This window comes from Balaenoptera physalus (genome assembly GCF_965194825.1).
Source record: "Balaenoptera physalus genome assembly, chromosome: 7".
Lineage (NCBI taxonomy): Eukaryota > Metazoa > Chordata > Mammalia > Artiodactyla > Balaenopteridae > Balaenoptera > Balaenoptera physalus.
The window spans coordinates 65,417,422-65,433,344 of NC_138886.1; the positions used below are offsets into that span (position 1 = coordinate 65,417,422).

Sequence of the window (15,923 nt, forward strand, 5' to 3'; positions counted from 1 at the left end):
CGCTGTAGCTTGCCACTTAGGTAGCTGGACAGCTTTGGGTTTTATCTGTAGTCCTGGGGGCAGTTTGAGGATGACATTAGCCTAGAGGTGACCCATCTCTCCCTCTTTCCTTCCCTTTCTATCTGTAAGTAGTCTGTCCTACAGGGTACTAATTTACAATCTATTCCTATAGTGTGGATTCTGCCTCTGTCTGACACTACCGGCTGATTCATTCTCTGTGCTTAACACTTATTATGAGTTAACATCTATCCTATTTTTTCTCGTCTTCAAGAGCAACTTTGAATATTCTCAAATAATAAGCATGTATACAATAACGCAGACATGAAGTAGGAAATAGAGATAAGCCTGAAGGGATGACTTGTTTGCAAAAATTAAAAGTGCCTTTATAGGCTAGAGAAAGTGACAAGGCACTTAAATAACTGACGAAAAATTTTAGTAAAGAGCTTTGAAATCTGTGTCAAAATCATTGTCTTGTGGATACCCTACCCTGAACCTGAGCTGCGTTTCAAAGTCAAGGCCCTTGTGAAAAAGTGGTGTGCAGGCTCTTCGGGAGTTAATGTGAGCGAGGGCTTTGGTGACAGTTGAAGGACTAGCAGAGGTTTTGTGGGCAGGTGCCCAGAGGCGGCGATGGGAAGTGGAGTGAACGGCCTAGTGCTTCTCCTCCGTGCAGGCCTAGGGACTGGCATCTGGAAAGAGATGCCTACAGGTGGAAGCTGAAAGAAATGTTTTATGACAGCGTGAGACACTGGGTTCCAGTCAGAGTTGCCACAGTTTTCAGATGACAGAGAGGGAAGGGTGGGTGTAGGGCCAGTGCTGTGTAGAGATGTCACCCATATGGCACTGTGAGCCCCTCTAATACGTTGGAGGCAGAGCCTGATGGAGGGATTGCAGGCACCCAGCAACTCTTTATGGAGAGGTTGAGGTCATGTGTAAGCAGGTCAGGGAAGAACCAGGGAAATATGACTCATTACTGGGACCTTATTTGTGTCCATGGAACAATGCGTCTGGCAAACTCTCAGTGCCATTGTGCATCAAAACGTAACACTAGGAAAACAGCAGTTGTGTGGTTTTAGAGCATTGAGAAAATTATAATTTAAGGAGAACTGGCTCAGGACACAGGTAGTTAAGGATGGGGTGAACTCTCTAAGGGCAGAGAATTTTTTTGGTGTGTAATTCACTGCTGTCCCAGTACCAAGAACAGTGTCTGACACATTATAGGCACTTGTAGTTAATTCTTTGATTTTATTCTTTTAATAGATATCTATTAAAAGAATTAATGAATAGAGCTAATTTAGGATACTAATGGTGAGTGTGGGTTTAGGTATGCTTTATGCCTTATGCAACCATGGGGAAAGTCTATCATATGGAATTGGTCATGTAGGGAGCAGATTCTTGAGATGTAACCTATAGCTATATTATTTTGGAATTTTGTGGTTGCTGCATTATTCTCACAGTTCAATAAGATGTTCTCGCTAGAGATAGGTTTGGTTTGAGACTGCTGGAAATGGCCTGGTTCTATCAGAAGTAACATTCCTGTCTATCATGTAAAGGAAATGTCATTGCCAGCTAAGTGGTTTGTTTTGGAACATACTTCCCAGCGCTTGTTGTGATTTGAAGGCATTCCACACATGTGAACTCCAGATCACATGATTTGTCTTACTTCTGAAGTGCCCCTCTCTCACTGAGAAATAGGCCACATTCTTTCAACTGAATATAACCAGTCCCTCCAGAAAGGCCCAGCTGTGGCCCTGGTCAGAGGGTCAACAGCCCTGGAGAATATAGGACTGATCCCTCGGGTGGTCAGTGGGGGAATCAAGACTGTTTGCAACATCTCGTGAAGAATTGCTGGGGATTCGAGGTGTGATATAGTGGAGTAATGAGGGAACGTGGTTTAAACCAGCAGTGGAAAGGAGGGGCATGGAAAACATGGGTTTCAACTTTTAAAACGTGAATTTATTGCTAATTTTGTTGAAATATGTGACTGACATACAGTGTTAGTAAGATTTATGAAAATCGTCTTTCAAACACCTTTAAATTTTAGATGATTTTTCCTTCCTTCTGCCCCCTTTACCTGAGTGCATGTCAGTAATTCCACTCAGAGAAAAACATGCTGCTAAAAGGTCTGAGTTTACAGCTTCCAGATTATTACTGATTTTTGACATTGGATAAAAAGGGCTTATATAACTTTAAGAGGAAATTCTTCAGTAATGAAAAAGTGGTCAGCAAACTTTTGCCTAATAGTTCCCAGAGAGAGGGTGACATGTGTACATTCTGACCACAGAAGTTGTAGTTTGGCAGCTGGAAGTGCTATTTGGAGTAAAATGAAGGCACACAAGTTTTAAGTAGCCACTCTACATAAAGAGCTGCGTTTGTGCAGAGTAGAGGTACAAGTTATTTCATAAAATTATTTGTGTATGTGTAGACTTAATGTCAGATTGTGGATATGAGTTAGATAACTGAAAATGTTGAAATAACAAAGTGTTCTCAGCTAAATTAAAATCCAATTTTCAAAACTTGCAAAACACTTGGTTCAAAACCTCCCCTCTGAGACCTTTAACAAACCAATTACATTTCATTTTGACCACACAGTTCAGAGTCCTAACTATACTAAAATATGGGTTTCAGTATATACAAAATTAGCCTTTTTTTAATGAAGTGTTTTTAGTTACGAAAGTAAGGCATGCTTGTTGTAGATAATTGGAAAATACAGAAGTTTAGGGAAAAAAATTCCTACAATGTCAGTACCTCACAAAAGTATCATATGTAATTTTGCACGTCTCCTCTTCACTCATATAGTCTTGCTCAGGGGTGGGCAAAGCACAGCCTGTGGACCAAATCTACTTGCCACCTGTTTTTGTATAGCCTGCAAACTAAGAATGGTTTTTACATTTTTAAATGTTTGAAAAATGAATCAAAAGAAGATTAATATCTCACGATGTGAAAAATATGTTAAATTCAAATTTCAGCATTCATAAATGCACTTTTATTGGAACATGGTCAGACTAATTCATTTACATATATTGTCTATAGTTGCTTTGGGGCTTACAACAGCAGAGTTTAGTACTTGCAACAGAGAGCATATGGCTTGCAAAGCATAAAATATTTATCTGATCCTTTACAGAAAAAGGCCCCTTTTTCTGACCCCTGGTCAAGCTTAAGCATTTGTCCATGTTATCCAACCGTTTATAATGATAAATTTTACAGCCATATAATACTCCATCAAGTGGCTATAGCTTACTTAAATGTAATTCTGTTGTTGAATATGGGATTATTTCCAATTTTTGTCTGTTATTAATATTAGTAAACTAATCATAAATGGAATTGTTGGGTCAAATGGTATTAACTATTTCAAGACAGTTGCCAAGTTATAGTCCAAATGGTTCTATCAATTTATACAATCACTAGCAATTTATGAATGCCTGTTTTATAATTTAGTATCATAATCTTTTAAATCGAATTTTGATTGGCAATAAACATCTCATTTTCCTTTACAGTTTTGATTACTATTGGCGGTTACCATTTTTCCCATTTATTTGTTAATCAGCTGTATTTTGACCTCTTTGAACTGCCAGTTCATAGCCTTTGTTCATGATTCAGTAGTTTTAAAGATAAAAAACATGGAAAGAAAATTTTGGCCTTTCAAAGCTTTTTCCTCATAATGCACGCTCGAATTTATTCCCTTTTTCTAAAAATAATTAACAGTTTTCTTGTGATTCCCTTTCCAGAAAGAAAAAAAGGTATGTGTATGCATGTATGTGTTTATACCTTTTTTTTTTTTTTTTTTTTTTTTGGGTCACTCCACACAGCTTATGGGATCTTAGTTCCAGATCAGGGATCGAACCCTGGCCCCCTGCAGTGGAAGCGTGGCGTCCTAACCACTGGACTGCCAGGGAATTCCCTATACTTATTTTTTTTTAATGCAAATGGGTTCTTTCTCTTTACACACACACACACACACACACACACACACACACACACTGTCTTGAACCTTCTTTTTTCACTTGGACATATTTCTACATCAGTACTTACATATTTACATCAGTTTTGAAAATTGTTATATGATCTGGTTGTATTCATACTTCACTTAAATAGCACTCAGTTGATGGATCCTTTAGTTTCATTTATAAAATGTTTTTCTAAAAAAATGCTTCAATGAATACATCTGTATGCTCATCTTGGTGAGCTTTTGTGAGTGTAGCCATAGAAAAAATGCCTAGCAGTAGAATTGCTGGATCAAAGGCAGGTACAGTTTAAGTTTTGTCTTCCTGAAAGGTTGCACCAGCATACAGCCCTGCCTACGTGGTAGGAAGTTGCCTGTTTCCCTCTCTTAGCAATGGGTATCATCAGACATCTAAATTTTTGGTTATCTGATAGGTGAAAAGTAAGCTTTCATTGTCATGTTTTGTGTTGCATTTCTTTAACTATGAATGAGGTTTAGCTCTTTTTCATATGTTTATTGGTTATTGTATTTCTGCGTCCTCCACCAAACAGCCAATATATATCTGAGGCAGAGGCTGTCAGTGGCTTCCTGATCTCTTTTCTCTTTTCTTTGTAACAGAACCTCTGACTATTACCCAGGCCATTCAGCGGGGGGAAAGCTACATATTTCAGACTCCCCTGAACTAAGTTAGCCATATGACTAAGTTCTGGCCAATGGGGTGTAAACAAAAATACTCTGATTTTAGGAAGTGTTTTCAAATGTAAGTGATACCTCCTCCTTTACTCCATCCTTCTTTCTTCTGGCTAGAATGCAGATATAATGGCTGGAACTTGAGCAACCATTTTGGACCCTGAGGTGGAAGCTACATACTGAGGCTGTGGAGCCCAAGATAGAAGCAGTCTGGATTCCTGGTAGCTTCATAGAGCCATATCAGAGAGAAATAAACTTCTATCTTATTAAAGCCACCAACATTTTGAGTTTTCTGTTATAGCTGAACCCAGTATTAATAAATACACTGTCCTGAGCCTATTTTCTAATTAGGTTCTTCTTTTTCTTGATTTGCATGAGCCTTTTGTAAATTAAGAAAGTCACTCTATGGCTATCATGTGTGTTGCATATATTTTTATCAGCTTGTCATTTCAGTTTTGCAATGGCATTTTTCTGTATAGTGTGCTTAAGTTTTTATTTATTCAATTTTGTCCCTTTTTTATATACTTGAGTATATGGATATATTCACGTTTCATATTCTCTCTGTGTTTGTTTGAAAAGATACATTCTTAAGATACAGGGGAAAAATGGTCTCTTTTGCATTTTCTGGCCATTTCTTGCATTCTCTACCGTCAGGTATACCAGAATTGTCAGGAAAGGAGCAGACTGGGAGCACGGGTGTGTGAAGGAAAGTAGGAAAAGAAAGAACAAAAGCCATCTGGGAAAATTCTTTGACTCTTTTTTCCAACCTCAATCATGTCAGGAAATCTAAACATCTAAGAGAAGGAAATGGGAATTGTTATCTTGTCAGGCGTAAGACACCTTTAAAGTAATTTAAAATTAAAGCTTAAATGTTCTAGTGTAATTTAAAACTTCAGCGCTGAGTTTTATCTCTGAATATAACAACACATAAGCTTCTTTGGTGAAAGAGCTAGAACTTTTATTTTATGTAAATGTCATAAAATCTATTTATTTACTCCAGTACCATGGACATTCAAATGGACTATGAGAAAATATATTACCAAAAATATAAACATCTACTTTTAATCTCTAGTACAATGTATGTGCTTTTATTTTCCAGTTTCACAGAGATTTGTTGAGCCCTTACTGTCTTTATGAAGCAGCTCTGGATATAAATAAGCCTGAGGCCATGTCTTCTTTGGGTGGCATGATAAGGTAGTGGCCAAGCATAAGGGGAGAAGAATCATGGATCAAGAATCACGTCCCTTTTCACCACTGACCAAGCGTCTGTGCAACATGCAGTAGTTTTTTCCCACTCTTGTGAGCCCTAGTTCTTCGGCTGTGAAATGGGGTAATAGTAGTACCTTCTCATTGAGTGGCTTTGAGAATTGAGATAATGCCTATAAAGCTAAACCTAGCACAGTGCCTGACATATATGTTCACACACGTTAGCTATAATTAAAAACTTGGAATTTATTATCACTTGAGAAGAGTAGAAAGAGAGGTGAAGGGGACCTACTGTATGTTATGCGTTTTTGTGTATATTATTTCATTTAATTCTTATAACAACTCCATGAGGGATGATTCTTCTTATGTTATGGATAGGATGCAGGCTCACACAGGTTAAGTAACATGTCTAAGATCACATAGTGAATACATGGCAAACTGAAGTTTGGAACCCGAGGCCTCTTCAGTTTCAAAGCCCATATTCTTTCCACTATACTGTGCTACTTTTAATTGCGACATAATGTGCATATACATGAAATAACCAAATATCAAACCAAAACCATGAAGTAATAACATGAGTGGTTTGTTCATTCATTCATCAGTTAGAAATCTTATTTCCAGATACTCTGCTAAGTGCTAGCAATACAAAATCATGATTCCATTACACTAGGTGCTCTTGTTTTCTGGGGGGATAAAAGTAGACAAATAAGTGAAAATAGAAAAATAAATATTCATGAAGGAATGCCAACATATGATTGAATATAGCAGCCAACTGTAGTTGGGGAAGGGTGGGGCAAGGATCTGGAAAGGCCTTACAAGGAGGGGAACCTTGACAGAGTCTGAAAGGTGGAGAAGGCATTTACCCCACATAGGGTAGAAGTGTATCCCAGACAGTGGACAGACCGGAGGCAGGTGTGAACTATGGAACATCATATTTCCTGACTCACAAGTTCCATGTAACCGGATTACGGAGTACAAGTGAGGAAATGCTAGATGAGGCTGGACAAGGAAGTAAAGCGCTTGTGAACCAGGCTGCACACAGCTGCAGTGTCACATGGCAAAGGGCATGCCTGTAAGGAAGCCTGAAGAATCAAAGCCATAATCCAATTAATCTACCGCATTAACTATGTTGTTGAGGCTGAAACTGAACCAGTCTGTCTTAAGAGCTTTGGCTCTTGAACCAATGCTGAATGTCTGCTTGAGGACTAAATTGTTGTGGTGTGAATCAAGTTGATAATTAATGTCTTCTACCTCTCTTTTCTGATTTGTTTCTGCCTCCATATTGCCCTTCCTTCTTGACCTCTAGGTACCCGGACCTCTCAGGTTGTTTTCTTCTATCTGGAGACTCCTTTACACTGCTCTGCTGACTGACTCACATATCCCCACCTAGCCTATCTTGTTGTCTCTGAGCTAAAGAGCCAAACTGGTCTGTACTAAGATTTAATAACTTATGGAGAGAGGAATGCATAAAATATTTCTACAGCCTTGGCACTGGTAACTAAAAGTTAGAATTGATAACTACAAGGAATAAAATATTTAAATATGTGCATATTAGCAAGTATATGTGTGTAGATATATTTATCAGGTACATGTATATGTGTGTGTGGATGGATGGAGAGATAGATAGATAGACAGACAGACATATCTCAAGTACATAACTGAGCATTCCTCAAGAGAAGACTGTATATGTAATTATTGTCAACTCGGTTTGTCTGCATAAACTGCAGCACCCTGTGAGGCCAGCACAGCAGAACTGGAAAACAGACAGGTAAAATTTGGTTAACTAACTTGAAGTATTCTGTGTTCTGAGTACTAAGACTCTAGTGGTAAGAACATATTAGGAGCTAAAGTAGAAATGGCGAGGGAGCCTCATTGTAAGGCCCTCTTGTGGGTACTTTGATTCCTTCATCAGTTTATGTAGAGCTGCACACTCTACTTAAAATCAGTCAATAATTTACAGGGCTTAAAACATCATCATGGAGGTCGAAGTAATGAAAAATGTATCAGAATTTAATTGCATATAGCCACATCATCTAAACTGTGGCTAATTTTGTCATCTCTTTGGCTTTTTTTAAGAACCATGTGCAGTATGTATTCCTTCGCCTTAAGAACGGCCCATCCATATCCCCTCAAAATCTTAAGAATTATGTTTGGGAACTCTGATTTCTGGGTTACATTATTCAAAAAAGTTAGGTGTTAACCTTATATCATATGTCATCACGGGTTGGAATCATGGTGGACCTGTAGAACTTCAGAGCTGGAAAGAGTCTAGCTCCTCATTTTATAGGCAAGGGAAGTGAGAACTAGAAGACTAATTCACTTGCCTAAATGACCCAGCTAGATTACAGCAGAACTGGGAGGGAAAAATATAGTCTTCTGATCTCTAGTCTAATACTCTTTCCATCATACTATGTGACTGGCATAATCTCCTTGCAATACTATTCAGGCTTACTAAATCACATCACTCCTCACTTTTTATAATACTAGATTCTAGAAGACTTAACTTGATCATAAATGCTACACAGTAGACAAATGGCTTAGTGTCATTGTTTCAGAAGCCTTGGTCTGCAAAGTGGCTTTGATTTATAGATAGTTTATTGAGTCATTATCTTATTATTACACTAATGCTTTATTTATTTTTGTTGTTGAAAAAAACACCCTTAGAAAATGAAGATATTAAAGTCTTGAAAAATGGTTAATGGACATGTCTAATTACTGTATTTCATAAGATTTCTAAAATGCAGAAATTTAGTAGGCACATTTTGTATTGTGAATATATATTTAGCTGATGGACTATAACAGTTCAAATAGAATCATTTACAGCTTATTGAGTAAATAAAAGTGCCTCCATAAAGATTCACATGACACCTAGCTTTTATTTAAGGTAACTGATTTCTTTTGTAAAAATTGCTTAAATTTGGATTTACATGAGAGACTACCAGAACACCTCAGCAGTTTAAAAAGTAGCTTAAATGACCACAGATTTAAAATATAACATCAGATGGTGAATATTCACTTTTTTTAAAATAAATTTATTTATTTTATTTATTTATTTTTGGCTGTGTTGGGTCTTCGTTGCTGCGTGTGGGCTTTCTCTAGTTGCGGCTAGCGGGGGCTACTCTTCGTTGCGGTGCGTGGGCTTCTCATTGCAGTGGCTTCTCGTTGCAGAGCACGGGCTCTAGGTGCGTGGGCTTCAGTAGTTATAGCTTGCAGGCTCTGGAGCACAGGCTCAGTAGTTGCAGCGCACGGGCTTAGTTGCTCCGCGGCATGTGGGATCTTCCTGAACCAGGGCTTGAACCCATGTCCCCTGCGTTGGCAGGTGGATTCTTAACCACTGTGCCACCAGGGAAGCCCTGAATATTAACTTTTAATGGTCTCTGATAAAAAGTTATTTAACTCTCTTTTACTCTCTGTGTTATATTAAAAGTGTTATGATATATTTCTGAATATTATTTGTAACAAGAAAAATAGTTCATATTTACTTGTTATTTTATTTATTTATTTATTTATGACTGTGTTGGGTCTTCGTTTCTGTGCGAGGGCTTTCTCTAGTTGTGGCAAGTGGGGACCACTCTTCATCGCGGTGCGCGGGCCTCTCACCATCGCGGCCTCTCTTGTTGCGGAGCACAGGCTTCAGACGCGCAGGCTCAGTAATTGTGGCTCACGGGCCCAGTTGCTCCGTGGCATGTGGGATCTTCCCAGACCAGGGCTCGAACCCGTGTCCCCTGCATTGGCAGGCAGATTCTCAACCACTGCGCCACCAGGGAAGCCCGACTTGTTATTTTAACATCCTATTTTCAAATTAAGATTTCACCAGAATTCTTGCTGGTTTGTTTTTAAGCTATTAAGTGACTTAAAGTCAAATTTTATCCTATTTCATGAAAAAGATTATTTTCTAGCAGTGTATGAAGTATAGCAAATGACCTCAGTAACAGAAAAATAATTGTTTTCATTTACACAAAAGTAAGTCTGTTTACTTGATGGAAGGCCTATCTTTTGAGGGGTGCAAGTCTTGAAAGAAATCTCTTTTTTAAGGTTATTTCCCATGTTTAGGACATAAGGTCAGAAGACAGTATGCAAAAAGTGAGACTCTGACTTGAAATACTAGAGAAATAATACCCCATTTCAAGGTTATTTGGTCAAAAATGTTATATTAGATTTAAAAAAATGCTTTCAGACAACATGGTGGAAAATAGACATTTGAAACAGTAAGATCAGAAAAGGCAAAAGAGGGTCCCCTTTGTAGTGTTCCAAGATCCACTGAATATATTAAGGGGAGATGGGCAGTTAGAGACCTTCCCTGAAGGATGTGTAACGAGTTAGGTTGATGGACTCATAAGAAAAGAAAAGGAAACTTCAAGTACAGAATATAGATTTGAGTAAAATATATATCCATCTATCTAACACGGCAAAACAGGCATGGCTGGTCAGTTTGGCACAGTTGCCTTTCTCTAGTCTAAAGCATCAAGAAGAAAATACTCTCAGAGAATAGGTGACCTTCCTTGGTCTGATTCTGCACACTCCTCTCTTTTCATATATAGTTTTTTTAGACCAGAACTTGAAGTATTTATAAAGATGTAACAACAAAATTTTGAAGGCTGCCTGACAATATTTTTTATCATAATAAATAGTATGATTTTTATCTCCTGCTCTTCCATTATTCCTCTCGCCCCTAAGTCTGGCAGAATCAGTTAGTAGATGGCACTGTAGTCTTTACAGCAGCAAAATCAATCAAGTAATAACACTGCCAATTCAGATATGCGGCTAAAAAAAAATCACCAAAGATGGTTCTAGCAGCAGGAAAAGTGCAGGAATCTATACCTCGAGCCTCTGATGTAATGAGATGCCTCTGTTCTGGTTCTGAACTGATAGGCTTAGGCCCAGCATTAAGGTTCTGCAAGTGAAACCTCATCGGTGCTTCTAATCAGGGTCAACACAAGACCTCAGGAGTTCTTTTCCTTCTGCAAGGATAAGCTAAATCCTCTCCTTCATAAAGCCATTCAAGTGGTCATTTTAGGTGAGTTTTTTTTTTTTTTTGACTTCCAGCAGAACAAGAGATGATTTCCGTCAGCTGTAGGCTTGCAGTGGAGTATCAAGAAATCAAAAGAACGGAGATCAAAGAAAATTGCTGAACTAGGTGTTAGATGCAGCCATTGATTTTTCTCCAGTTGCAGTTTAAAAAAAATCCACAAAAATGGTAACACATACAACAGTTGAATTTCTAATACGTTCCTAAAGCCAGAGATAGCTTCCTTCTTGTTTTCACATGTAGAAACGGTTTTGTGTAACATGACATAATAAAGCAGATCCTTAGAGTTCACGCTATTTTGTTGTCAAAACCATGAGAATCTACCAAAAAGATGTTTGTGTGTTTTTTAAAAAAACTCTGCAGTATAAAAAGTGGTTTTTAGTGGAGACACTTATGACTAGACTTATCTCAGCAACATTTATTTGCTGGGAATGTGGAAAACTCTGATATACAATTGATTACTATTTTCCTACTATCTATAAAAGCCATAATATAACACCTATCTGCTTTACTGGTAAAACTTCATTTATGTTAAAGGTTAACTACTGTTTACTGGTACTACTTAAGGCTTAAATTATAGCTTCAACAAAATATTCTGTTTTTAAGTACTTAATGAGTGTGTGGGTTTCTTAAGTTTGATTTCCAGTAGTTTCTGGGTAACTGTAATGTTTTAAAATATGTGACAAATTGTTTTCATGTTGCACTCCCATATTTTGATATATGATTTCCAAATACTCATAACAGAAACAGTCTTTATTAAAACAGGGTGGTGGCAGTATTATTAAAGGTAAAGACAAAAAGTTCATCTCACTGGCATTTTATACACGTTGGTGTGCTGTTTTCTATAGGGCACTAGGATTAACTTGTTTTCCTTTGTGCTATGTTGTTCAATTAAATAAGTCAGGCTGATAACTTAAAAAACATAAATATCCATAGTTCATTTTCTAAGCAGTCTAATCTCCCAATTATATAGCATATATTATATAGCATAATGAGAAAACATTATTAGCATTGGTTTCTGTAATTTGCCCGCGGATGGAAGCAGAGGTAAAAATGCCTGATTGCACTGACCCTTTGATTCAGTAACTTGATAAAAGTTTTATACCAAGTTTTAGTGTCTAGGCAAACACCTGATGTCCTGACAAGTTTATGATATAGAACAAATGAGGTTCAATCACAACTTGGAAAATAATTTCATATTTATGTATTATCATATAGATTATTTAAGTGGCAGTTTCCACCCCATTCCATACTACAGTGATTCTTAGTCCACTTCTCTGTTTATGGTTTCAGAGTCTGTTTAAGAGTTTTCAATTCTATGTTTATTATTCTTTTCTTTTTTATATCATAGACAGGATCACGAGACCATTCAAATCTCTCCATTCCTTCAAGAGCTGCTCTTCCTGCTGACACAATTGATGTTGGGGATATTTTGCCATTGAAAGCTGAACCTGACACAGCTTACACTTTCTTAAAGGAGACACTTATAAATCCTGCGCCCCTGTCGTCATCTCACTCCTCTCCAGTGATGATGTCTGCTACTGCCGGGAGACCAGCTCAGATTGGATTATGACTTTATGAAATAAAAAGGATGCAGGAAGAGTTAACAGTACAATTAAAATTGTTTTGAAGGGGGATTTTCTTATCAGTTGAATTTTGTTTCAGCACAAGTGGCTGTGGGTTTTTAAAAATTGTGTGATACCTTGATGTGTGCAGGTATCTTATGTCTCCTTGAATAATGAAATAACCAACTTTTTTTTCCCTCTAAGTTTTATTTATTATCACAGTTGCTCATTTTTATGTAACATATTTTTAAATGTTAAAGAATGACACATTTTGGATAATTTCCTTCAGACTTAAAAAAAATCAATAAGCCATTTTAGTCTCTATCTATCAAAGTTGTTTCATACTTGTCTATTTTAAAGCAGGACTGCAATACTTTAATAGGATTGAGAGAGCTATTTGAAATGTATGCCAATGATTCCTGTCATTTCATGGCAGCCCTGCCATGGTTCACTGAGCCCCCTCTTCTCTCTTGTCAGCTCAACTGAAGACAAGCATTTAGTTGCAAACTTTAAGCAGGTTGTGCAAAACAGAAATGATGTGACTGCTTCTCCTCCTGCACAATAATGTCACTCCTGGTCAATGTGAGAAGGTCACGTTGCTCCTTGTAAAGCTACATGATACCACTTGCCCATTTGAACAAGTTAAGTTAACTGCTGAATCTGGTCCCTGCAGGCACTGAAAACTCATCCTTTTATCAAGCCTGCATTTGATAAGAAAGTAGAGCAGTTGTGCTGGGAAGATGTCTGTGGTGTGTTTAGGCACTTTTTAAGGACAGTTCCCACACCAGTACAGCAGGTAATATATTTTGTATAAGCTGAAAAACTTCAAGGTAATGGCTGTTTTGACCTTCAAAATAGACTCCTTTTTTGTTTGTGTTGTTGGTAGGACCCAAGAGTGACGCCCATCTTTGATGCTGACAGAATTTAAAACAAGGCCATTGCCCTGCATTTTCTGCCTTGTAGCACACAAAAGTAAAATTGTATGTCAGGCCGAGATGTCGGGGAGCTGACAAGATGCCCCAGTGACATTTCAGCTAGAAAGAGCAAGTGTCTTGCAACCAAGTGGTCAAATATCAAATAATAGGTCAAGCAGGAAGGAGCTGAGTTCTAACCACAAAGAGGTTTCTGGTAACTTACTTGACAAGCTTTTGGGTGCTTTGTGGCTTGACAAAGTGATGTTCTGTTGGGTATCGCTAGGCAGACTGTTCTTTATTGCCTTCAGAAGATCAGACATTGACATTGATTAAACTCTTTAACCCTTAAAGGTTAAATCCTTGCAGTTTGCATCATGGTAAGTGAAGAACAAAAGGATATTTGTAATTTGTATTTGTTTTTGTCTTAATCGTTTAACTCCCCAGTGATATTAACTTCTGATGTGAATGGTGCTTCTTGACAAAGAATTTTAATACAAAATCCATATTTTGTATTACTTTTCATTTTTGAGTTCTTCATTATGGATGCATTAGAGAATAACAGTATGTATTATGGAATCTGTCTTGTCTTAACTTTACAGTGACATTTGATTCAAATATACCCAGCTTCTAAGAATTTTTTTTTATTGGACTTGGTAAACAAAATTGGTGTACTGTCTGTGTATTAGCCAAATCAACCAAGTGACTTATACCATCTGAGATAACACAGCACTATTACTGTCATACTGTGTAGCACAATACTATTTCTCATAGTACTGGGACAGTATAATAGGCTTTATATAAATCTTTAGAAAGCTGTTTCTGTGAAGTGAAATTAATCTTTAACCAAATTTCTCTACTTCTTTCCTTGGAGTTCTTTTTATTAACCATTCTGTGTTTTGAATATTAAAGAATATGCCCTGTAATATAATATGACATGTATGAAATTCAACTTGAAAATTTATTGTAACACAGAAAATGCTATTGTTTTTATATGGATCATAGAATAATTCCTGCACATTTCAAAATGCTTTCCTCTGCCGTTCCATATAGTGATTAAGATATTGCCCATATAGAAATCAAATACAGTTTTTTAGTTCATGTGACATCATTGAGCTTCCACTTCTCACACTGCAGAAAAACAGTGTTACTTTACATCACTTATATGTCTGGTTTGTGTGTGTTATGTTTGTGTTAAATCTGTTTTCAGATCCTAGTAATTTAAGGGGAAGGAGCACCTTTGTAAACTTTGCCTTGGACAGAGCTTGGTCTTCTTGCCTTAATTTTACAATCTGTTGATGGGATAACACCAGAAATAAATGTATATGTCTCTCCATATATGGGAGTATCTGATTTTACAGATAAATTTTATACAATAAATTCTGAACTATAAATTCAAAAAGATTATTAAATCAAATCAAAGCACGTCACGTTTATAACCAACTAGATGCTAAAGGCCATAGAGACTGAAGGATGAGCCTTTTGAGTGATCATTAGTACTCACTACCAAATATAGTAATTTTTATACCGTATGCTTTTTTCCCCAGAAGTCAGACCCAGCAGGAGGAGAAGATTTAATGACACATCCTATGGAGATCTGAGAAACTCTAGACTGCTTCCGAGCTCCTCAGTGACCAGTGGCTGCATATTTGAGATCTGTGTTGTGTTGACAAGGACGGTTGCTCTATCAGCTTCTTTACTTCCTTAAGAATGATGTATAAAGTAGACTTCTCCGGAGAACAACTTCAAATATTTTTGGAGGGGAAAGGAAGTTTTACTTTACACCTTAGTATGTAGATTTTCTTACCTTTTGTGATCTAGAAAAATACTTGTATTATCCATCACTATCAAAGGGATTCTTTTTTTTTATTTATTATTTTTGGCTGTGTTGGGTCTTCGTTGCTGCACGTGGGCTTTCTCTAGTTGCAGCGAGCGGGGGCTACTCTTTGTTGCAGTGTTCGGGTTTCTCATTGCAGTGGCTTCTCTTGTTGCGGAGCACGGGTTTTAGGTGCACGGGCCTAGAGTGCAGGCTCAGTAGTTGTGGCGCAGGGGCTTAGTTGCTCCGCGGCATGTGGGATCTTCCCAGACCAGGGCTCGAACCTGTGTCCCCTGCATTGGCAGGCAGATTCTTAACCACTGTGCCACCAGGGAAGCCCCAAAGGGATTCTTAAAGTTATTGTTTTGACACCTAAGTCATACTTATTGAGGCTTTGCCAGCATTTTTAACATGAACATTTTAGGCTGACATAATGCAAATGCAGAGAGGTGCAGGAAATTGGGAGAATTGCCAATTCAGTGATAATTTAATGACATAGGTAAATAACCTCTTAAATAGTAGAATGATAACTTTAATTTACCAAATGTCTGACTCTTATTAAACTTGGCAACACTACTTATTTCACATTTATAATATATGCTGTTATCAAGCGTTCAATGAGAGCATTACTATTTTCATGTTAGTTTATTTACCAGTTACATCTGAATTTATTCTATGGACAATACTGAACAATGGTAAATCGATCTTATTTTACTATGCACTTTTTATAGACAAGTTTTCTCATGTAAAAGGTGGAAAGTAACAT

The 15,923-nt window shown here is 37.4% G+C and overlaps 1 protein-coding gene across 22 annotated transcripts in view; it reads left to right on the forward strand.

The window, feature by feature from the left end:
• Positions 1-14,743, forward strand: part of CCDC171 (coiled-coil domain containing 171) — a 378,190-nt gene extending 363,447 nt beyond the window's left edge. For 21 of the 22 annotated variants that reach the window (XM_082467922.1, XM_082467938.1, XM_082467923.1 and 18 more), the window contains one exon: positions 12,217-14,743. In XM_082467922.1, coding sequence (XP_082324048.1) covers positions 12,217-12,438 — 222 coding nt within the window. In that variant the 3' untranslated portion in view covers positions 12,439-14,743. The remainder of the gene's footprint in view (positions 1-12,216) is intronic. The other variant, XR_014265395.1, reaches the window with a different exon arrangement.
• The last annotated feature ends 1,180 nt before the right edge of the window (positions 14,744-15,923 follow it).